This window comes from Cottoperca gobio, chromosome 23 (assembly GCF_900634415.1).
Source record: "Cottoperca gobio chromosome 23, fCotGob3.1, whole genome shotgun sequence".
Classification (NCBI taxonomy): Eukaryota; Metazoa; Chordata; class Actinopteri; order Perciformes; family Bovichtidae; genus Cottoperca; species Cottoperca gobio.
Window position 1 is genome coordinate 9,275,243 of NC_041377.1, and position 25,144 is coordinate 9,300,386.

Consider the following 25,144-nt stretch of genomic DNA (forward strand, 5'->3'; position numbering starts at 1 on the left):
TGAGATGAGGTGTTTTCATAAGACTCCTGCTGTTCTTATCGACATCTTAGAATTGTCTCAAAAATCTGTTTTTATCTCTGATGGATACGTTATGTTTGTGGGTCCATCGCCACCTTGTATTCAGGTTGTGCAGGCTTTAGTCTCTTGGTGATGTGGCTGATAATTGCTGTTATTAATGGAAATAATTCCTCTTTGTTCAACAAAGACATTGTTAAGGTTGTGTTGGAGAACTGAGCCTTTAGCTGTGCTCTGTCCTCCATCGCACTAATAAGCAGCAGAATTTACACGGAGTGTGTGTCACACTTACTGCAAAACTGACTCCACATTACAATTCTTTGGCCTTTGTCACTGTCTTCATTCTCATTAATCCAACTGAAGGGGACTTTTCAGTGCGGTGGTGTAATCTCCTCACATGCTCACGACTTGTGCACGTCGAGTGAGGTCAGACGAGGTCGTCCATCTCATTCAGAACTCATTTACTGGAAACGTTCTATCAGAGTTAGGAAAGTGCTGAGGGAGATAGTTTAGGTGGAGTTTGATGTTAACCACAGGAGAGGTGTAGCCAAATAAAAGCTGCATGTCATTAGTTTGTTAGTTCCTGCTATCTTTCTGTTAAAATCAGAAGTATGATCCTTTCTAAGTAAGTAGTCCATCCACATGTATTTCAGGAGGTCTGTGTGCTTCATGTCTGATCCTCTCTCTCTCTCTCTCTCTCTCTCTCTCTCTCTCTCTCTCTCTCTCTCTCTCTCTCTCTCTCTCTCTCTCTCTCTCTCTCTCTCTCTCTCTCTCTCTCTCTCTCTCTCTCTGGCGCGTTTAATAATTGTAATTTAATCCGATTAACCACTTTATTCAAATTGAGGATGACGTCCTAAAATATGATGACAGACATTTGAAGATTTATTTATTTAGAAAAACACATTTTGGTACAGCTCTGCTTTACAAATAAATCTAGCAGGTTGGTAGGTCCCCTTCATGGGAAGTAAGCACAAATCAGTAAAGATGTTTACACTAAGCACAAACAATGTTTGTCCTCCACCCGCTTACCTGGTGAGCTCAGTGACTCACTGAAATAGACTTTATCGTAACGCTCACGGCTGTGTGTGTGTGTGTGTGTGTGTGTGTGTGTGTGTGTGTGTGTGTGTGTGTGTGTGTGTGTGTGTGTGTGTGTAGACACACCAACCTCAGCTCTGAGCAGCCTGTTCTTCCCTGGGAACACACTCACAGCTGGGTGCTTTTGTCAGCAGCATGTTTCCCCTGCAGCTGGACCAATACATACACACATAATACTACAGGAACACATACATCCTGCATGTTGCTCACACACAGTCACAGAGATGAGCCAAGCAAACAGACTGTTTGAATAAAGCCTGCACATGTTCTTGATCCAAGAATATAAAACTAATTGTAGTTTCATCCTGTCCACAACTTTCCCACAGAATTCTTCCAAAAGTAGCATCTCTAATGTGCTGTTCTACTTTCTACATCATAAGCATTTATGCAGACTTAGAGCAGCTTCCTGGTGGACATTTAAATACATTACAGTGGGCTCTGGTCTTTTATATCACGGTGTAGATGTACATCACAACACAGAAGCTGTTCTTGTATTTCATAGTATACTAAAAGAAAAATAACCTTGACTTTTCCTGCTGAATTTTCTCATCTTTCATTTCAGAAACCTGACAAAACAGTGTCTAAATAAAATACAGTGTGCATGTCAGGTAATCATGTAACCAGAGTTCCTCCTCCGTGTTTGCCCAGATCACGTTCCCACGAGAGTGGCTGTCACGCTGGAAGAGATATTACAAGTCTCTACGGTGGACACATTTGTACCGACGCACGCTGTATACCGTCGTATCAATTAAATAATGAATAATAATGGATGTAGCCCCTTAAAACCTACCTGTGCTCCTCCTGTCTCTCTCTGCTCTAAACTACGTCAGGACAAACTAAAGAAGCCAAAGAAGAACAATAATAAAATAAACCTGATCCAGAATATATATTGCTGTTATTAATGTTAAAACATGGCTCCTGTGGTGCCTTAAAGGTGCAACGTGTAAGATATGCAGGAATTTAAATTTAAAACATAAAAATGGAAAATGAACGAACATTATCCAGTGAGCCATGTAAAGATGAAGAAGAGGCATGCAAGTAATATAAATAACAAATAGTAAAACACTGAGAAACAACACATTACAATATAACCTTATTTTAGTGTCCCTTGAGAAGCAATTTAAATATGTTGGTGAAAGATGAGTCTTTGCAGCAGCGGCACTTTTTAGTCCATTAAGATGCAGAACAACGTTAGTGTTTCCTGCGTACCGGAGGGTCTGCGAGGCTGCAGGTCACAGGCTCGATTCCTTCCTGAAGGGTAGTATCTGTGTTCTGGGGTTCCCTCATGACATTGTTTAGCAGATACGAGATCTCACATAGTTCATTCATTTATAAAACTGAATCAGACGGTGGAATCTGCATTTAGAGCATCAGAGCAAAGGGATGAACATGTGTCTATATCAACAACTTAAGTTATGCTTCTATATTTCAGATATATATACAGACTGTGTATATATTTTTAAACTATTGATTTAAAGCTGTATCGTGTTCTTTGAGAATTGGTACAATATCACCCGGCGTAATATCCTGATACTTAAGTATTTGTGTATTTTCTAACACTCCTGTGTGTTTATGAGGACCGTTGGGGTTGTAGACTATAATACATTGAGGTCACATCCAGCAGGTAATGCTGATATAAAAAGCTTACTGTCATTACACACACACACACACACACACACACACACACACACACACACACACACACACACACACACACACACACACACACACACACACACACAGAGCTCTCACTGCTGCTCTGCCACAGACACCGGCAGCCCTGCAGCACTAGCCTACATTTCAGAGGAAGAGGAAGAAAAATATGGTGATGTCATCTCTGTCTCTCTCTCTCTCTCCCTCTGTCCCTCCCTCTCTCTTGTCCTCTCTCTCTCGTCCTCTCTCAGAGGCTGTGTTGTGAATGTAATGGTGTTTTCTGCTACCCGAGCTGCATGAGGTAGGTCCTTCAATCACCTCCCTGCGCTCTCTTGCACATGTGCATGCTGCATCCGTGCAGGTGCCTCCCTGCTTCTGTGTTTGTGTGGTGAAATGTACCTGAACTTGATCTGGATAAATGTCGTCTGTTTATTCCCTCTTTAGGCTTCTTTTGGGTGTTTTCATGCTGTGTATGTGTGTAGGACGGCTCCGTTAGGGTAACAGATGCTAATACATTTAGGTCACAATACGTACCGGTGTAGCTACCGAGGATTTGTCTGTAGGAGTCTGACTGCAGGAAGCTGAGACGTTAAATCATGTCCAGCTGCTGGCAGCACTCATCATGTACACATGATGTTTGCAATCCTGTCTTTCAGCTCTGCTCTTTTTCCTCGGTCACTCTTTTCTTAAAAGGTCATTTTCGGGTCACAGTAATATTGACTGCCGCTGCGACCTTTGCACTCTTAACTCCCTCGTGATGTCTGCAAATCCTTTAAAACATACGATTAGAACGATGTTTAGGCTGTGTGTGCGCTGACATCCCAGCCTCACATCTCTCCTCCCGTTCCCGTCATTCACGAGGCATCACACACACAAACAGACATATTATTTAACTGGGACTGTGTGCGTCACACACATTTTCGCTGTGTCTCTGTTCTGTCTGACTGTGCTCTCTGTCTCTGGAGCACGGGTTGTTTTGTGCTGTTCATTACGAGCCAGCAGCAGCAGCAAGTTAAGAAGCCGAGCAGCAGCAGAGTTTGCCCTATAAAAAGATTGATCGCTCTGAGGTCACCACAGTCTCCTTGACACCGCAGGAGTTCAGACCTTTCCATCAGCAGCACTCTTCTCCACGTGTCGCTGTGAGTGATCAAATAAAATGGATGTTAATCACCTTGTTGCTTTTAAAAGTGTGTAGTTCTGAACACATAGGCAGCATCTCACCTCTAAACTGGCTCCATACAATATACATATTACAGTTATCAGTTATTACTAAAGCCTACTATAGTATAATGTTTATATTTCAGTTGTAGTAGTTTGGCATATTAATTGTATTCTAAGTTTTTTAGAGTATTCTAATGTATTCTTTATATTGTGTGTTGTATTTTACAGCTACATATGTTTTCTAGAGTTGATATATTTACTGTATTTATTTGACTGTGTACTGCCTGTGAGCGAATGATATCACAGCTTTCTAATCGTCTTCATGTGAAGCTCAGATATCTGTCTCACGTTTCGATGTTTGTATGTTGGCTTGGGTCCGGGGTGACAGAGACAAGGAGGCGACTTGTGTTTTTGTTTCGACCTCCGAGCCGTCATGGTTAGAGAGCGTGCAGCGGCTGCACAAACATTTCCCCACGCTTTGGAGGAAAACAAGTTTTTGCCCTAGGAGGCTGAAATTTGGCTTGGAGGTCAAGTGTTTGTGAGGTTGTGTGTGGATGCATGGCCGCTTGTTTAGACTCAACCCCACACACACACACACACACACACACACACACACACACACACACACGCACACTCGAGCACCATGTATTAGTCAACGACAGCTCAACGCGCTGAAGAAGTTTGACGGCACTAACGTTGTGCAACACTTCTATTTTATGCTTTAAAATGCTGCATTTTATTTTGCAACTTTTGCAGCTATCATTTAGTTTCTTCTCTGGAAAGTTGCACGTGTTGTTAACGGCAGTACCTTTCCCCAAAGCTAGATCAATAAATTGGCCAATTAGCCTTTTGCAAACCTACTGGTGTTGGTGTATTTGTCAGCAGATAAGTAAACAACCAAGTCCAAAATGTGTTTAGGGTGATTCAGAAACGTCTCCATTACATAGTTTATCAACCAGATAATCATTTATTTTCCTACTGCAAAATGTCCCACTGAGCACATAACTTTGTCACAATTCTTAAGAAGAAGATATTAAAAGGATCCTTACGCATTTATAAAGAAATGACTTTCACCCGATAGAAGCTGATAGGAATTTTTAAACTCTCAAATATCTATATCAGTATTGGCCTCAACCATCAGTATCGATCAGGCTTTCATGTTTGTATTCATTGATGCCAAACCACAAGATATAAGGTCACTGACGTGTTGGGTGCTGAAATTAAAGCATGCTCATCCAGCCAAAACCGGCATGGCAGGATTTTGGAGGACCCCCGTGTCTCTGACGGGAGGGGTTGGAGCGGACAGTACTTAAAACACCTTATTCGGCATCTTATTTCTGGTGAGATTGTTCTTGAAGCCACTCGAGGCTTTATAGAAACAGTTTTTATATCATTGCTGCTTTATTAGATGGTACACAGCGTACGTGCACTCTCCTGCCAAACCTTCAGGATGCTCCCAGATGCTCTCGTATGGAGGGGACAGAAATTATGTAAAGGCATCTTGTATTTATGAAAACAGTATCTGTTCAGGCATGAGATTTAATCTGTGCTACAGGAATGGCTGCCAGATGATATTTAATTGTGCAATGATGTAAAATCTGCAAGTCTGTATTATTTTTTAAAACCACAGAATGATCTGTAATTGTTCTGATCCGCTTTGTCTCCTAACATTGAAAGTAATCCTACTGTGTTTGTGTACAGTATCAGATTTCTAAAAATATTTCTGACGTCAGTATATTTCTCTACTTGTCAGTGAGATTAAAAATGTGATTCTTATTCGGGTGCAACAGTTTTGGCAAGGCAATCCCGACCTCTACTTACATGGTTGATTAATATTCCTAAACCCTGCCCTACATGGATTAATTCGGTCTAAAGATGTCTCCCCCTGAGCACGGCACCAAACTGGGACAGGCAGCAGATTACATCGTACCGAGGGACTTCAATGTCCCCTCTTTGTCCGGTTGTTTTCATTTCCATACAGAGCATTTTTGAAAGCATTGTCCAGCAGTCGCTCATTCCTGACAAGTTGACATTTGTAGTACAACCCCATGGTTTTAAAATTCTTAGATTAACAAGTGAGTTACACTGAAGCTGCAACGCATGAAACAGAAAGCTGGAGGTGTTGGAGAGACGTGAAGATATATATATATATATATATATATATATACAGTATATCTCAAAAGTGAGTACACACTTTAGATTTTTGCAAATATTCTGTTATATCCTTTCAGGGGATAACATTATCCTACTGAAACTTTGATATAACTTAAAGTAGTCAGTGTGCTGCTTGAATAACAGTATAGATTTATTGTCCTTTGAAAATTACTCAGTACACAGCTGTTAATGTCTAAACAGCTGGCAACAAAAGTGAGTACACCCCATAGTGAACATGTCTAAATTGTGCCCAAAGTGTCAATATTTTGTGTGACCACCATTGTTATCTAGCACTGCTTTAACCCTCCTGGGCATGGAATTCACCAGAGCTGCACAGGTTGCTTCTGGAATCTTCTTCCACTCCTCCACGACGACATCACGGAGCGCACGGATGTTGGACACCTTGCACTCCTCCACCTTCCTCTTGAGGATGCCCCACATGTGCTCAATTGGGTTTAGGTCTGGAGACATACTTGGCCAGTCCATCACCTTAACCTTCAGCTTCTTCAGCAAGGCCGTTGTCATCTTGGAGGTGTGTTTAGGGTCATTATCATGTTGGAAAACTGCCCTACGGCCCAGTTTCCGAAGAGAGGGGATCATGCTCTGCTGCAGGATGTCACAGTATATATTGGAATTCATGTGTCCCTCAATGAAATGCAGCTCCCCAGTGCCGGCAGCACTCATGCAGCCCCAGACCATGATGCTGCCACCACCATGCTTGACTGTAGGCAAAACACATTTGTCTTGGTACTCCTCACCAGGGTGCCGCCACACACGCCGGACACCATCTGACCCAAACAGGTTTATTTTGGTCTCATCAGACCACAGGACATGGTTCCAGTAACTCATGTTCTTGGATTCATTGTCTTCAGCAAACTGTTTGCGGGCTTTCTTATGCATCGGTTTCAGAAGGGGCTTCTGTCTGGGGCGACGGCCATACAAACCGATTTGATGCAGTGTGCGGCGTATGGTCTGGGCACTGACAGGCTGACATCCCACTTTTGCAACCTCTGCAGCAATGCTGGAAGCACTCGCACGTCTATTTTTGGAAACCAACCTCTGGATATGACGCTGAGCACGTGGACTCAACTTCTTTGGTCGACCCTGGCGAGGCCTGTTCCGAGTGGAACCTGTCCTGGAAAACCGCTGTATGATCTTAGCCACTGTGCTGCAACTCATTTTCATGGTGTTGGCAATCTTCTTATAGCCAAGGCCATCTTTGTGAAGCGCAATAATCCTTTTTTTCAGCCGCTCAGAGAGTTCCTTGCCATGAGGTGCCATGTTGTCCAGCATTCAGAGAGAATTGTGCCCAAAACACCAAATTTAACAGCCCTGCTTATCATTTACACCTGAATCCTTGTAACACTAACGAGTCACATGACACCAGGGCGGGAAAACAACATCATTGGGCACAATTAGGACATGTTCACTATGGGGTGTACTCACTTTTGTTGCCAGCTGTTTAGACATTAACAGCTGTGTACTGAGTAATTTTCAAAGGACAATAAATCTATACTGTTATTCAAGCAGCACACTGACTACTTTAAGTTATATCAAAGTTTCAGTAGGATAATGTTATCCCCTGAAAGGATATAACAGAATATTTGCAAAAATCTAAAGGGTGTACTCACTTTTGAGATATACTGTGTATATATATATATATATATATATATATATATATATATATATATATATACACACATATATATATATATATATATATATATATATATATATATATATATACTATATATATATCTATATCTCTATATATATCTATATATATATCTATCATATATATATATATATATATACATATATACATATATACATACATACATACATACATACATACGTACGTATGTCTTCACACTCGCCAGTGATGAGCTTCTGCAGATCTGTGTCTCCGGTTGTCGGAGAGCTGACTCGCCTTTTGAGAGTGAACAGCACCATCACTGCAATCAGGTTAGGGTCCTAAAATGATTGCTATCCTCGCCCGACCTTGAGCTTAGCTCTACTGTTAATCTGAAAACAATCAAAGTAAAAGTATTTCACTGCTGCAAGTAATCTAAACTAATATTAGTGTTTGTCATTGTTTACAACCTGAGCATTTTGTATGTTCATGTTAAACAACCTGCTTCTAAAAACAAACTTATGTGCATCATATTTTATGATGTTTGTAATATTTGGCAGACTGCAACAACATGCAGCCCTAATTAAAAGCAAATATCACCATATTTAGACGATGATTATAAGTGTAAACCGTGTTCTGCAAGGCAATCAACTCCTTTTCAAAACTGCTGAACAAATTACAAGCTTTATGAATATATTTAACATATACTAAGCCAGCGAGACCCAGAGGGACATAAATAAGCTTCAATGATTTTGTGATAATTCAGAAACCTTTGCGTTGGTTGTTTTGTGTCATAAATCCATCACTTTGCAAATATGCAGCACACAAAAAGGTGAAACAGGTGTTGGTGTCTTTAGTCCTGTTTTCTAAAGCCACTAGTTTTTCCACTTGACTGAGATGTTTGAACTTGATTATAAATCTGTCCAGTGAAAACATACATTATTCAAAAGGTTCCCTGCCATCTTTTGGCCGTGAAGAAACCCCTCAGCAGGTGTTTCCGGCTTCGTTTTGGGGCCACTGCCAAGACACAATGTTAGGATTCCCTTTGCGTTTGCCCTCTGTCTTTGGCAATGATTCCCAGCTCTTAGCGGACACACTGCTGTGGTACGGCTGAAACAGATTGTTATGTGCGAAGGGGCAGAGTGTCAGTAAAGTGAGAAAGTGAAGACAATAGGCATGTTCATTGTTTATTAAGTGACAACATGCCTATATTCAGAGTTTGGTATGAAAATGGACAAAAGCTGAGATATGCAATAATTATAGGCAATAATATTTTGACAATAAAAAAGCTAGATGGAAAGTCGGACCATACTCGCAGCTCTGTGTAAAGTGCTTCGAGTTAATGCTAACATCAACATGCTCACAGTGACAATGTTACCATGCTGATGTTTAGCAGGTTTAATGTTCACCATTTAATTATCTTAGTTTAGGATATTGCTCAACGTTTGCTACTTCACTCCCACACAAAGTGCAGCTGAGGCTAATGGGGAACATCATTAGTTGTGCAGGTGTTTGGTAATAAACTTAAGTGTAAGACAACACAAAAACTTGCCCTGCAGGGGACACTGGAGTAAAAGTTAAGGGGTCCCGAAGTTAAAAGAATTCATCCTGCGGGGAACCTGAATGTCAGGACTGACATTGAATGGCAATCCATCCAAAAGCTGTTGAGAGATTTCACTCAAAAACAAATCGATAAAAATTCCTTCCCAATGTTCCCATCAGGGCAACTTCCCTGTCATCCAAAAACATCAAACCTGAGGCTGAAGCAGATGCTACATTTAGAGTCTTTTTGGATAAGAGTGTCAACTAAATTCCAAAAATATAGACTGTAGACCCAGAGGTGATATAAGACACTGGACGTATCCTCGAGGGAGGTTCAGTTGTCACTGATACAACTTCACATTGAGCTGCTCAATTATGGCAAAAATCATAATCCCGATTAGTTTGTTCAACTATTGAGAACTCATCGACTTTGGCCATATATGAAGAACGTTGTGCTCTCGTAAGCAATTAAATCATAAATACATTGGTTGTATAGATATTAAAGGTAATGATATGCCCACAACGCTTGGTAAACGAGTCGGGGGGGCCACGTTTTAAAAGACCTTTACATCGGGCCTTTCCAAGCCGACTCGAGTCGGTCGAAGCACACCACTGTAGAGGACTTCCCCCAGTGAGTGCCAACCAGCACAGGGGAACGAAGGGATCGTCCAACAGCAAGCCGAGTGGGTGCGCTGGATTTATGACACAAGACAAAACAAGAGTGTCGTGTCACTACAGGACGCAGAACAATAATCGTCTTATGTCGATTTTCTTGTTTTCATAATCGTTGGAAGCCAAAATCGTATTTAAAATTCTATTTATTGCACAGCCTGAACTTCCGAGGCATTATAAGAGCAGTACAAGTTGCTACGAAACATTCCCTGTTGTCGAGCGTCTTGATTTCTGTGTTGTTTTCCCACCTCCTCTGTGGGGCTGCTGCTCCAGGCTGACTGTCACGGACTGATTGCTAAAGCCGGTTTTGAGAGAGTGGAAAGCATCTGTCTCAGCGTGATGGTCCTTGAGAGTCGAGGCCAGATGAAGTGTGTGTGCTGGCTGGAGCCAAATGGCTGCCCGAGCGCTGGAGCGTTACATTAGCAGAATGACTGTGGGGGGATTATGTGACCTTCTCTTTGTCAGGATGTCCTCCTGTCCTCTGTCTGATGTTCGGCGTTATTTGTCTCTCAAGAGTCTCCTGAAGCTGCTACCTTCCTTTACTACCTTTTTGGCACCCTAAGGAAACTCATGTACTCTGTGTACGCTTCTCAGCACAACCTCAGTCTGCTCTTATTTCCTAGAATCCTATGAATCCCTACACCCCATTCTCCTTTATCACAAGGCTTTCATGATTCTCTCCATGTCCCCATCAGGCTTCTATGGGGCTCTGATTGCTCTAGTTTCCCTTTCTTGTGATCAAATGTCTGGTCTCAGTGCAGTGGATTAAGACAAGCAGGGCCAAACTCTTTTTTTTAACCTTTATCTATTCCGGAAAGGGTAATTTAACATAGTCTTTGTTTCACAAACTGAAGCCGCTGAGAAGTGCCACAGAAGCGTTTTACCGCCATGTTCCAATGGTAAAGCTTTGAGTTTCAACAGCTCAATTCCTAATTTAACAATATACACAATATGTTTCTGTTTAAGGAGAAGAGAGGTGTTTTTGTAGAATCACTTTAAGTCACAGTACTGCATCTTTCTCCAGTGGCCTCTTGTGGCCACACAGTCTGTGAAGGTGCATCTCCGTCGGGACTACAGCGTTCAAATCCTTAAAATATCCACACGAATCAAGCAATCAACATAAGTGTCTACCTCCTATAATCTTAAAAGCATTTCTCTGGGACAGACCACAATGTTGGCAGGCAGCTGCTCACCCGAAATAATCTCCCCGAAAAGCGTAGAGTGTACAGATTAACAGATGGTCCCACTTGTTCATGAACTCATGTTGAGGGATTTAAGTATTAGTGTAGTGTTAGTATTAGTGTAGTGTGTAGTGTTAGTGTAGTGTATAATTAATGTAATAGTAGTGTAGTATTAGCGTGGTAGTTAGTTTAGTGTAGTGTTAGTGTAGTGTAGTTATGTGTGGTAGTTTTGTTAGTGGTGTGTAGTTTAGTTTAGTGTAGTGGTCGTTGTTAGTGTGTGTCGTGGTAGTGTTAGTATTAGTAGTGTGTGTTGTCTTCGTGTCGTGGTAGTGGTCGTATTGTGTAGTGTTCGTGTGTGTCGTGTGTCGTCTTCGTGTCGTGTAGTGGTCTGTTGTAGTGTGTGTTGTCTTAGTGGTAGTTCGTCGTTGGTCGTGGTCGTCTTCGTGTCGTCGTCGTCGTCTTCGTGTCGTGTCGTGTTCGTCTTCGTGTCCTCTTCTTGTTCGTCTTTGTGTCGTGTTCGTCTTCGTGTCCTCTTCGTGTTCGTCTGCGTGTCGTGTTCGTCTGCGTCTCGTGTTCGTCTTCGTGTCGTGTCGTCTTGGTCTTCGTGTGGTGTTCGTCTTTGTGTCGTGTTCGTCTTCGTTTCGTGTCGTCTTCGTGTCGTGTTCGTCTTCGTGTCGTGTTCGTCTTCGTGTCGTGTTCGTCTTCGTTTCGTCTTCGTGTCGTGTTCGTCGTCGTGTCGTCTTCGTGTCGTGTCGTCTTGGTCTTCGTGTGGTGTTCGTCTTTGTGTCGTGTTCGTCTTCGTTTCGTGTCGTCTTCGTGTCGTGTTCGTCTTCGTGTCGTGTTCGTCTTCGTTTCGTCTTCGTGTCGTCTTCGTGTCGTGTCGTGTTGGTCGTCGTGTCGTCTTCGTGTCGTGTCGTTTCGTATCCGTGTAGTGTTAGTATTAGTGTAGTGTGGTGTTAGTATTAGTGTAGTGTTGGTGTTATTAGTGTAGTATTAGTGTAGTGTTAGTATTAGTGTAATATTAGTGTTAGTATTAGTGTAGTGTTAGTATTAGTGTAATATTAGTGTTAGTATTATTGTAATATTAGTGTTAGTATTAGTGTAGTGTTAGTATTAGTGTAGTGTTAGTATTATTGTAATATTAGTGTTAGTATTAGTGTAGTATTAGTGTTAGTATTAGTGTAGTGTTAGTATTAGTGTATTATAATATTAGTGTTAGTAGTAGTGTTAGTATTAGTGTAGTGTTAGTATTAGTGTAATATTAGTGTTAGTATTAGTGTAGTGTTAGTATTAGTGTAATATTAGTGTTAGTATTAGTGTAGTGTTAGTATTATTGTAATATTAGTGTTAGTATTAGTGTAGTGTTAGTATTAGTGTAATATTAGTGTTAGTATTAGTGTAGTGTTAGTATATTGTAATATTAGTGTTAGTATTAGTGTAGTGTTAGTATTAGTGTAGTGTAGTATAGTGTAGTGTAGTATTAGTGGCGTTACGGGTGTGAACAGTGGGGTTAGTCTGTACTTTATTGCGTGCAGGTACAGCGACTGCATGGAGAACTAATGAGTTTGATTATTCTTGGGCTTGTGTGATGGACAGGTGTGTGTGGTAGTGAAATGTTACAGATGCATACAGTTTTCATTCTGTGTATTAGGACAACCCTTTTATTTACACTTGGATTACAGAAAATGCTTTTAAACATTTGCTCGTGTGTGTTTCTTTGTGCATTAGAGAGTGGTTGTGCATTCATAAAGTAACTTACAGCCGGTACTTTCACTGATGTAGCCTTGAGTAACGCCCCAGCAGAAACCCTCCCTGGATAGATGCAGGTTAGTTGCTGCTTGCACAAAGACAAACAGTTTATTTCAGGCCTGGAGCACCTTTGTTTGGGCAGAGACTAAATGCAGTGGGGAATGGTGAGCAGGTTTCTGCTGTATAAAGCAATGACAGAAATGGGGCCAATTCTTGTGGACATATTGTCCTGTTGTGTTAACACATTGCTTCTCTATCCTCACAGATATGCAGTCGTCAGAGCAGCACTGACAGGCCTGACTCTGGTTCAACACAACCATGGAGTCGTCCTCTGAGTCCCAGCAGGAGCCTGAGAAAACTTTGGTGAGTCAACACACTCGCATATGTAGTCCCACAGGAACAAGATATTCAACAAGCTGCTATTCCAATAGGAATAAATCAAAACACTTTAAAGTGCTTTAAAGGATAATAGGTTAGTTAGGTCCTTGTAACTGCTATATATGTATATATTGTTTTATATAAAGATGAACTCAAAGTAACATTTCTCATCGAGCATTTTTTAATTAAACTCTATTTCTGCACTCAAAGCATGCAATTTATTTTGAAGGCTCCACTAAAGATCAAGAAAGTAATCTTAAATCCACCCACCCTGCCTCTTAGACGCTGATAATTGTCCCTGATAATTGTCCCTGATAATTGTCCCTAATAATTGGTGGTTTTCACCTCCGTGTATAGTCTGACGGCTTAAAAGGTTCCTGTTTCCTGCTGGCATCAGTGAGTAGTACACTCTGAATCCTAATAATTAGCTCAAGGTGCTGATATTTCTGACCTGCCACAGGTGTGTCAGACCTGCTGTGGCAGACACTGCACTTTGCTGCCAGTAATTAAACTTGTTGGGGCATGTGTGTCAATAGATTCAATAGAAAAGCTGTTGGCCCGGCGCCCCTGTTGGTACTAAGCATGATAATGTGTAGATCTCGTCTCTCCTACCTTTCTAAAAACGAAATGATGAGATTTTGCCTTATCTTTATACAGCACAAGTTTAAGGTCATGCAGAGATGTCTGAAGAATGTTAAAGGTAGATATGTAGACAGCTAGAGTTGGAGAAGAGCCATATGCATACAACATTTAATCATCTGCATAAAAATTGATTTTGTAAGACGTGTTGGAATAAAAAGTACGGATGTGATTACAGGGAAGGTCGATCTGACCCCATTATTACAGATCAGTCTGTGTTCAATCAGACAAATATGTATGAAACGAGAAACTCTGAGTAAGAGCATCCGATCTTATTCTTACTTATTGTCTCATACAGGAACATCTACATATTCTAATGTGACCGAGCGTGGCTGGGTCAACACCCACACATAAAATACCACTTCCCTCCTCTCAGCTCTCAGGACTGTGATTCTGCCTTTTCATTTCACCTTAATCATAATCCTCAGTAGCCATTTTTGCAGCAAGCAGGAGGGCAATTATAATTGCAGATAACTGGGGTGATAACGGTGCTGGCCATCTCTCCCACAGGCCTTCACAGACAATGACACACAATGGGATTGTATGGGAGTAGAGCTAAAAAGCCCTTTCCTAGTTCTTTGACTCTTGCTTAGAGTGGGAGTGAGTTTTAATAACACTCTGTTAGTAGTGCAAGCTAATTTCTCACCCCGCCGTCCTATTTTAGTGGCTGCATAATTAAACTGCTGATGCATGAATTGGTTTGAAAGTCACGTCAATGTATTTTCAGTTTCTTTTGAATGCTGTCTATTTGATTAAATTGAGTTTGATGAATGTGTACCTCTCTGCGATTTAGCGGTAAACCTTCTTTGTGACGGCTCCGGGACATTATGTTATCAATTGATCACACATGAACGCCTGCAGTGCCAGGATGGTGTGAGACTTCCACTATGGGATGTATTGTGCTGCTGGCACATCCTGCTGTTTGCTGAAAGTGCCTGTTGGGAGAGGATGGCTCCCAGTACGAGATGAAAGGCTCTGGGAAGCCTGCCAGGTGTCCGCTGCTTCTCCCCTCGCTCTGACATCCTAAGTCAGGAGACGCTTCAGGAAGGTTTATGACTGTCAGCCCCCCCCCCCCCTCCCCCCAAAAAAACATCTAGCACTATTCAGTCTGCTGTCATTTGCATTGTACATTCTGCAATGAAAGAGCTGCTGGTGGTAGACAGCAGAAAGCAAAGCACATAGACAGCTGATGTGTGCTTGAACAATAGACTTGCGGTAGTTTAGAGGTAAGAGAACAGGATCTGTGACGAGGTGGTCCAGGTCACTCGTACATGGCTGGGGGGTGGTCGCTGTTGCTCTGTCCACGACAGGAGGAGGAGGAGGAGGAGAAGGACAAACTAATGATGACTACTACTACTATACTGATTCGAACTGATCATATGACATGTTCAAAGTGGATTCATTGTTCAATTTACAGCAAAAAAAAAGAGCTTATTTTGAAGAATAATTAGTTCTCTAGGTGGTTTGTTTAAAATACAGCAGTACCTAGGTAAGATGTGTTTGGACATTACCATCTTTTCAGTGAACACCCAACCTCAAAACTTAAATTGCCATCACTAATCCATCCATTTTTGGTAGGTATGAATTTGTAATTATAATAGCTATAGTTTATCATTCACCTTCTTTACATCCTGTAAAATGGCACCAAAATGGCCACCATCTTGGATATCCTTGTGGTTGACGTACAAGAAAAAAGTGTCTACATACATGTTTCTAGGTGCTCTGGTTCAAAAGTTAATTCTCCAAGATGGGGCAAGTGGCCATCTTGGATTTGGCCCTCTGGCAAAAAAGGATTATTGGGAGGGACATGAGGGCAACATTTTTATAAAACGGTCCATAGAAGTAAAATCCATCATCAAAACTTCTTAGCCAGAGAATGATCACAGACTTTGTTCAAGGCAAGAATACCCATAACTCATTGCTTCTGAACAGAGGTCTCATCTGCTGCTTAGAAAGCTACTTACAACTGAACACCTGAACAAACTGCACAAAGTTATGTATATTCTGATAAGAAATGTTGTGTAATGTAATATCGTTTTAAAGCTCTGTGTGTTCTTTCTGGTGCATCTTTCCACAGACACCTCAGATCAATATAAAGTTAGTTATCAGGGGATTTTCAGAAGTATTCAGAATTTGCCCTATTCCAGCGTTTGAGGTCAAAGTTCAAATTTGTTTGTCCTCAGTGTCATGAAATGTGACTGGTAGATCGATTGTAGTCTAAGCTTTACAATGATACACGACTTCATGAGATCCTGTGCAGATCTGTTATACTGGCTCTATGTGTGAAATGACATTGAAAAAGATGTAAAGATGGGCCGATGAAAAGGAAGTGACAGCTTATAGAAAGCTGCCATTGCTGTGACGCTATCACATATTTTCCAACACCAGGGATATAGACCTTTGGCTAATGGACTCAAAGACCTATATTGACAATCTGGAGGCCAAGATCACTTTGATAATAACATCGACAAATGGTGTATCCCCTTAATTGACTCTTTTCATGCATGTCAGGAAGCTCAATAATTAATTAACATGAAAATATCAACTAATATGAAGAATTACTGAGTCTAAGATGTTCCCAGATTCATGGAGTCAAGTGTATTCAAAGAGCACTTTAACTTTAAGGGCTCTTTCTAAGGATGGAAACGGTCCACTGCTTTGGTCCAGACTGAAATATTTCAACAGATATTGGATGGGCACATCACACAGACACTCATGGTCCCCAGACGAGGAATCCTAATGACGTTGGAGATGCGTTGACTGCTCCTCAAGTCTTTACAGATATTGAATGGATAGCTGTGACTTCCTTTGTAGCGGCACCCACTTTCAACTAACCTCGTCGACACAAAAGTATTTTTATATTTCCAGTTTTATTGTTTTACAACAGTGAATCAAAGTGTTAATGTGGCTTTTTGACATTGATCAACAGAAAAATACTTTTTGTTCGAGACATCTGCTTCGATCAGAGCGTTCCTGTATTTCCTAGAATGTAATTTGACAACATCAGGAGAATGGCCATGAGCTGAACGCCACACAATGATATTGAAACGGATCGTTTAGCTGTGGCTCGCTCTGATGTGGTGCGGACCACACCCAAGCTGAAAATGAAACCTGAAAAGAATATGACAAAGTGAAAGCTGTTCAGCAAAACTATGTCTGGTATCAACAGAATAAAAATGCATGTCCCAGACGTGATGTCAATTAACATTTGACTTTTAATTAACCTTGATTGTGCTGTTAAACAACGATGGACATCTGTCAGGGTCTCGGTTCTTAGACGTACAGTGTCACGGGAAGAGACAGGAATAAGCTACAGGAGGCTGCGGGAAGCCAGAGGTGAAGATTGTCTCCAGGCTGCTCTGAGGGAGTGAGACACAGAGGCTTCATCAGCTTCTGCACATCAGTGGTCCGTCTCAGGGTGCTGTTGACACAACCGAGCTGACAGCCTGGGCGGATGAGACACATTCTCACCACTAAAGTAAATGGGTTAAAGTAAACAGGAAAACCGAGCTTATTCTCCACGGCTTTAGCTCGGACGCAAAAAAACTGCATATGAAAGTCTGAAAAAGTGAACTTCAGATAATGTGGGGGCAGTTGCAGATTTTCAGAATTTATCCAAGTGCAGTACAAACGTGTCTCCTGCCAAGATTAGTTTAGTCCTTCCCTGACAGAAGAATCAGTCTTAGTCGAGGTGGTGGGTGTTGGGGGGGGGGGGGGTATTGATGTGAGGGCAGTAATCAAGACGGTATGGATTTATTAACACTGGGAATGAAAAAGGCAGGGGCATGTAGCATCACATAGATTGGATTATTCTCACACACACACACACACCCACACACACACACCTACACCCACACACCATCCTCACAATCATGTGTGGCATCATGTATTATGTTTCCTCTTCTACATATGTATCCTGTAGATATTCTGCGCGGTTGCTGTGTAAATCGTCTTATGTAAAGCGGTACGTGTTGTTGAGGCCATTCAAGCGTTCATAAATGTTTCCTTCATTTAGTACAAAGGATACAGAATGTCAGATACTAGGATCTGTAGTATGATATACTATCTTTGTGGAAAAGTGCAGCAAAAAGCCAGTTTTCTGAGCATGAAGGACGTACAGTATATCTCACTGTGGAATATGCCAGACATGGAAACAAATGCTATGAAACCAAGAATGGTATGATATCTCGTAAAATAAATGTATAGTACAAAAATCCTTCAATCTGGTTCACATCCTTATAAATCCTTCGGCGTGAAATGTTCATAGCCAGGGAGTTTATATCGTGCGTCTCATTAGTTAAAATCCTTGTTTTTGACGACTGTAGTTTCTCTGACGGCCTCACTTCTTGTTTTTAATCGCTGTATGAGCAGGAGCGGTCTGCGTAGTTTATTGGCTGGTGATGCTCTTTAGTTTCAGGTGTTTACTGTCTTTGCTGGCACATGTTTTTGGCCAAGTTAACAGTATTTTAAGTACTTTAAGTAGTCAAACACTTTCACTATCTCTTCCAAGTCAAGTAAAATAAGGCTTTAACTAGCCACGGTAACGCTGCACCACCAACATCTTGTTGTCGTCATCATTATGCATATCCCTGATGTGGATGAGCATCTCTGCACTTTTGTATTGGTGTTCTGAAGTTGTGTACGTTTTGAGCCGCAAGATAAGTTTCCTTTGGAATACATTTTTGAAGCTAGAATGTTTTTCTTCTTTAAAAATGACTGAATTGCAGCATTTTTAAAGAAAAAGATAAAGTAATACCAGATTGCTGTTCAGAGTTGTTATGCTGCTGCCACAGTCACGACCACACATGGATGCTTTATTACTTCTTCTTTGATTCTCCTTGAAAGAAGTTTTGTTTGCTTCTTTTGTCACTGCAGTACAGTGCGAGGAAAAGGCCTGTTCCTTGTCAAGATGCAAATAATTTCTCTTCTCTCACATTGTGCTTTTATGGGGGATTGTGTGCCAGACTATTTCTTGGCCAGGCCTAGTCACTTCCTGGACTGTAGTCTGGTCGCCAAGAAATAGCGAAGCGTGTCCTTGAAAGAATTCACCTGCCAACAGACACATCCACCCATCGACGAGCAACACGTTTAAATTGTGCCAAAGCAGACGGTGGCTTTGAAGTGACTTGCCAGGGAGCTTAGAAATGAAAACTGGTGAGTTTTCACACTATCCTAACTTTTTTCACAGAACATGGTACTGTCACCAGCTGAGTTATCAGGTTTTTAAATCATATTTTAAGCAATCTGGTGACACATTTGGTGAGAACCACAGCAGGTCACGGTATTACCGTTTCCCTCCTTTTCATCCTAATAGCAGAATACTGACACAATGTTCTGTTGTGAAAAGTAAACTCAGCAGACCTCAGTGTCACCTTCCCAGAGGAGAACAAATGTGTTGATGGCATGGAAACCATTTGGCTGAATCTTGTTTTGCAGATTTTTGACTCAAAGCAAATTGAATCGGGCGTGTTGCTGCATTTACAAACGACCTTTGACTAATGCATCAGTAATGACAAACTCTTCAACATATGTTCAATTGCATATGACATTATATCTTTAAATGACAGCTCTGTGGTGTGTGGCAAGCAGTTCTGCAGGTACATGGAAACTGTAGCACAGAAGAGTGCATTAAAGTTTGCATAGTTGGGCCCATAATACGGTCACACGGCAGCTGTATGGTGCATGCGTCGTCCTCTGGGGTGAGTTTCCATGACGGCCTGAGAGATCGGGTCGGTCGCCTTGGTTTAGTGGTGCAGAAGGGCCTCAGTCAACATGAGGAAGAGCCGCGTGGTTACAGTGGCTGTGCACGAAGGCGTGCGAATAACGGCTTCTTTACACTTTGAGCTGTCTGTGGCTCTCAGCCCTTTATTAACAGCGATGGCCCACTTCCTGGTTGTGTGGGGTTTTGCTGTTATTGTGTGTCAGATGATGTTTGTGTGAAAAACATGTCTAAAAGACTGTAGATTGTAGTCAACATGCCTGATACGAGGTTCATATAGAGAGAGAGAAGGAATCAGATAGATGTGGAGATAGCAAGAGGGAAAATCATGAGTGCTTTGAGGCCAGATAAAAGCTGAGGAAGAGTACAGAGAAGGACAATTACTAGGAGGACAAGAAGAAAAAGAGGAAAGAGCACTCATCGGAGAGAGAGAGAGGGAGGCTCGAATTCTCTCGCATGCTCGTTCTTTCTGCCTTGTCTCCTCCCTTCAGTGTTTACAGTGTGTGTGTCGTGTGTGAGGGAGAGACGGGGCTGAGCTCAGTGGCTTGTCGTACCAGGTTTAGTCCGACCAACAAGCTGGAGCAGCGACGAGCTCACCTCCCTCGGCTGACTGACACACGGTATGCATTTCCTCTTTTTCTGTAAGTGGACTGTCACTGTAACAGACACTGTCGAATGTCAAAACAGGAAACGGTTAGACTGAATGTCAGGCCGAGCTGAAGTTGATCAGACTGCATACAGTCCCGGCAATCTAAAAATAATGTGTTGTCATCTGGTGTTGCTGTAAAAGTTTGCTTTTGTGAGGTTTGTGTTCGGGACACAGAGTCTTCTGTGTTGTCCGGCTGGTTGTTTGCTCAGTGTGTCGTCACCGAATGAAGGCCAACACTCAGCGTCACGCTTTGCTCAAGGGCTTTATGTATATCTAACGCAGATCATGCTGCTTCCATTAGCGTCGTGGAGAGAGTTGCTTGGAACAATATTTCCCTTGCATGCGTCTGAACTGAGTGGACTGCTGCAGGCTGATGGAGGAGCCACGGCTCTGATCGAGACTAATGACGGAGCTGGGACGTCTCTGGTTGCTTGCAACAGAAGGAGACATCGAGTACATGATAGAAACACAATCGCTACTTAATGCAACACTCTCAAGTCCAATTTAAAAACCCAGAGAAGATTTCAAGTACAGTACTTCTGTTTCCTACGTGGTTATTATTTCTTTAATTATTATCTAGATTCCTAATAGCTACCTAAATGTCTGACCGTGTGTGGCTCATTGGAATGAGGGCAAATTAAATAATTATCTGTTGCTGGGATGCAGTTACGTAATGACACTTTTCCAGGAATGGTTGTGTTTTAGTGTTTTTGTCCATAAAAGAGTCTCCGCAGGAGTCCTGCAGGCAGCTGGGCCGTGTCATCAGACTGATGGTACGAGCCGAGGCCTGTGTTCAGCTGCTGGAGTTTAGCTCGATGCTGCTTCCTACAGCAGGACGGGGGATTATATTTGAACAAGTAAGCACGTGATGTTACAGGGATCTTAAGCAACTTTTCCATTCGGACCACCTCAACACTAATGTGTCATCAAAGAAATGAGTTTCAGCTTTGTTGCCACTTTGTCTGATATTGTATTCAGTAGGTGAAGTGGTCAAATCCTTTACTTTAGTAAAAGTAGCTAAACAAGAATGTAACAATACAAATGTCCTGCATTCAGAGTATTGGCAGTACTGGTACTATGTGGTATAACTTTGGATTATATATTAATAACAATAATAATCAGCGTGTTGGTTGTGGCCGTGTCATCTTCTGGCTCCGGCACAGAAAGATGAGGAAACCTTCAGTGAGGACGACGCCTCCTGACTCTCTGATGGAGGTCTCCAACAAAACTACTACGTACTGTAGTGTAAAGACTTAATAACAGCATCTATATATTAATTTGTCTCTGCATTAGTTTATGATGAAATACAAGGTATAAAGCTTTTAGTATTTCTGCAGTTACCCAGGAGCTGCTAGGAAACCTTAACCCTCGATGGATTAACACAGTTGTAGTTCGGACTCCGTGTAACTGTAGTCCAGTGTGAACCTACTGCTGGACGCTCAGCTGTCCACATCCCTAAAGAAAGAAGTCCAGCTGTGATCATCCAGAGGTTCAATGTCCTCATAGTTGAAGTATTCCTCACAGCTTTGTCAGGCTGGTCGAGCATTATTCTAATACTATGAAAGTGATTCATTATTTTTAACCTGTAGTTCTGTAACCTGGATCCTCCATCACAGCCACTGTAGATCTTTAATAATACTACAACCCTGTCCCCTCCTGTCAGCTGAACCCCCCCCCCCCGCTGCGATGAAACCGAGACTCCCCTCTCTGTGAGGCCCATGCACCGACCAGGTACCCCCCCACCTCAGCTGTTCTGAAGGCTGACGTGCTGAAAAGCTACCGTCTAATGAAAAGCTGTCTGCAGCCTGTGGGGCTGAAATCCCCCCCCCCAACACCCCCCCGCTACTTCCTGATGAAAGATAAGACATGGACACAAATGTCCAATCTACTGCAGATCTTACAAACAACAAGCATGATGTTTTAATCTCCTGCGAGGTGACATCGTTAGGTTTTATGTTGCGATGCAGAGAGAGGATGAAAACAGAAACCCAGGAGGATTGATCCGGTTCGCACTCGTGTCAGAATAGCTCCGCTGCTAAGATTAATCTCTTTATGGATTTCCTGTCAGGCCATATAAGGCTTCAGATTTCCTTTCTGTCCTCCTCCACACATACATGGAGCAGAAGTTCAATAATCCACAGTTATTGTAGTTCAGCACCTCCCAACACATTTTAATTTAACATGGAGAGTCATTAGCTGTTACGAATTTGAAATTATAAAAAGGACGAACTGGTTCAATTTGCTCTCAGTGGACAGTATTATTCAATACTAATAACAAAGGATGACATATTGAGAGAATACCAAGAAGAAGAAGCTCTGTGGAGGCATCAGTGTGCAGCTGCACCTTAGTGTCTGTCAGAAGCTCAGAAAATATCCATACACTTGAGTATCGCCATATTATGTCTCTCATAACTCTGTCATATCTTAACACACAGGCATGATACGTATAGTTTCAGGTTGTAACTTGTACTTCCTGAGGATATCGTTATCTCTGATGTCCGTCATGAATAAACTTTGAACTGTCTTCATCTTCATGTTTTTAAGATGCTTCAGCATCAAAGTAGTCCAGTGATCGTGTCCGTGTATAACTGTGTGTGTGGCTGGTGGTGCATCCACCTACTTTGGTGCACTTAAGCCACTGTTTGCACATTAGGCATCACAATTGTGTTTAATGTAGGTTTGCAGGTTTAAAGGTGCAGTGTGTAAGATCTGCCAGACTTTAAACTTAAACATTAAAACATGAACTAACAACATTATGAGCAGAACATGAAGAGGTCACAGTGCTGATGTTAAACACGTCTGTGTGTGTCAGATATCTCCTGAAGTTAGCATGCTAACAGCTAGCTGCTGCGTCCAGGCTGTAGTACCACGTGTTCCTCTAGAGGTGATAGTGAGTCAGTGCAGTCTGCTCAGTGCAGAGAGAAGAAGAACAGCTGACTGTAGATGTTCCTGTTTGATAGTTTGTTATTCAAAGTGGCAGAAAGGAGAACACCACCCGCACCACCTCTCTGCATCCTCTGCAGGAGGATGTTTCTCCGAGATGCTTCCAAACGGAACGAGAGTAACTCGATGTTTTGTGTACGGAAACGATGACCGTCTGTGGCCTTCAGTCAGCAGACCTGTCTTGTTGGACACAATCCAAACATCAACTGAGGGGAAATCTCTTGTTCATCCTTCCAGTAGAGTTCAGTAAAGCAACCACACAGTGTTGAGTACACAACAGAGTCAACTAACTAATAAATGATAATATTTGTAACCATCACTGGGTCTGGAGGATTGTTCTGTGTTAATGTGAAACAAACTGCTGCCAGTGATGACTCGGCTGAGTCTCTCATCTCTTTCTCTTTGAGTCTCTGGATTATTCCCATCAGTCTGCTCAATATTTGATCTTTTCCCTTGAAAATATGTATTCCTGACCTCTGCACAGACTGCGGAGGAGGATTTGTTTCTGTATGTATTAGTATTCCTCTATATGTGTTGCTTGAATAAGAACAGTCCAACATGTATGTTCATATATCAACATGTTTTGATTCTAAGCTAGAGTAAATATCAAAAAGTGCCCTTCAGATATAGAAAAAAGGAAACAAGCTGTTATCTCTTCCTTCCCTGCTACTAAAAAGAAACTGGGTCAGAAATCTGCTGCGAGTGATGTTTAAACATTATGTAATATGTCATGGCATTCTGCATATCCTGCGTAAGCACTCTCCATCTTTTCAGGGGCAGAGAGAGCTCGCAGTGTTTCCTGCAGAGGTTGGGAAGCGTTGGAGGAGATGGGGGTCATTTCTGTAGTAATTACTTTACATAGCCGTGGGTCGATAAAGGGATGTGAGGAATTCTTCATATACTATACCAAACTTGCAATGTAATGTAGATAACGTGTGGACTAGAAGAAAATAGAAAGACGCTTGTGGAGCCTTCTGAGCAGTCCCGATGTGTTGCGAGGTGCCAAACGGAAGCAAAGCAGGAACAAAATGGCTGTAAAATATCATAAAAGCACATTTATCGGAGGCAGAATTGCTATTTCTGGCAGAAATCCCCCAACTAACACAAACATCTCACCATTTCCCCTGAAAGAGAGCCACACTTTGAGAGGATGACGGCAAAAACATTTTTATTTCACATTTGTAATCCAGGGAAGGCATTCTGACATGTACACAGTGATGCACACATTGATTCATTGTCACCTCAAAACAATATAATAGTGTGTCACTGACCTGTTCTTAGGTGATGCAATAATTGTAAACCTATATGAATACACCTGCAGTCTCGGCCGGGCCTTGAGCTACATGTGTATTGTGCTTTGTCCTTCATGGTTAACGTACTCTGAGTGTGTGAGCAGGCATTGTGAGTCTGTTTGCTTTAAGTCATGTCATCTGACTTTGCTTAGTCAAACACAGCAGGCTGCTGCGTCCTCTGCTACAGCGCTACCTGCCACGTGCACGTCCAGCATGTGCACGTTCTTGTTTTCTGCGTGTTACGACAGGATGTGTTTTATTATTGTTGACATAGTTGAGAGCTGCCACAGTAATGTTGAACTGTTATGACATGTTTTTAAATGACCAAAGTATCTTTTCCTGCATTATATTCTGAAGAAAACAACATCTCAGGAACATGTTCACCGATATGACAGACAGCGCTGATAAAATCAGTCATTAAAATTGAATAGTGCCCCCCCCCCCCCCCCCCCCCCCCCTTGCTTGGTTTACACTTACATGAACTCTGGCTCACACTACCTGCAGGTCTGAAGCTCTCACCGCTGTCAAGCACTGTGGCTGTGTTGTGCAAATTCAAATTCGTTGTGCAGCTCATAACGGGAGACATTTAATTAAAACAAACATGTCAGCTGTCATCTTCCCCAGTATCTGGAGCCACACCTGTTGTCATCTCTCTCTCTCTCTCTCTCT

The 25,144-nt window shown here is 42.0% G+C and overlaps 1 protein-coding gene across 6 annotated transcripts in view; it reads left to right on the forward strand.

Moving 5' to 3' along the window:
• Window positions 1–25,144, forward strand: part of osbpl8 (oxysterol binding protein-like 8) — a 59,574-nt gene that overhangs the window by 5,271 nt on the left and 29,159 nt on the right. For 3 of the 6 annotated variants that reach the window (XM_029461781.1, XM_029461785.1, XM_029461787.1), the window contains exon 2: window positions 13,121–13,218. In XM_029461781.1, coding sequence (XP_029317641.1) covers window positions 13,174–13,218 — 45 coding nt within the window. In that variant the 5' untranslated portion in view covers window positions 13,121–13,173. Of the gene's footprint in view, window positions 1–3,014; window positions 3,065–3,884; window positions 3,903–13,120; window positions 13,219–20,100; window positions 20,212–25,144 lie in introns of those variants that run through there. The other 3 variants (XM_029461782.1, XM_029461783.1, XM_029461786.1) reach the window with 3 other exon arrangements.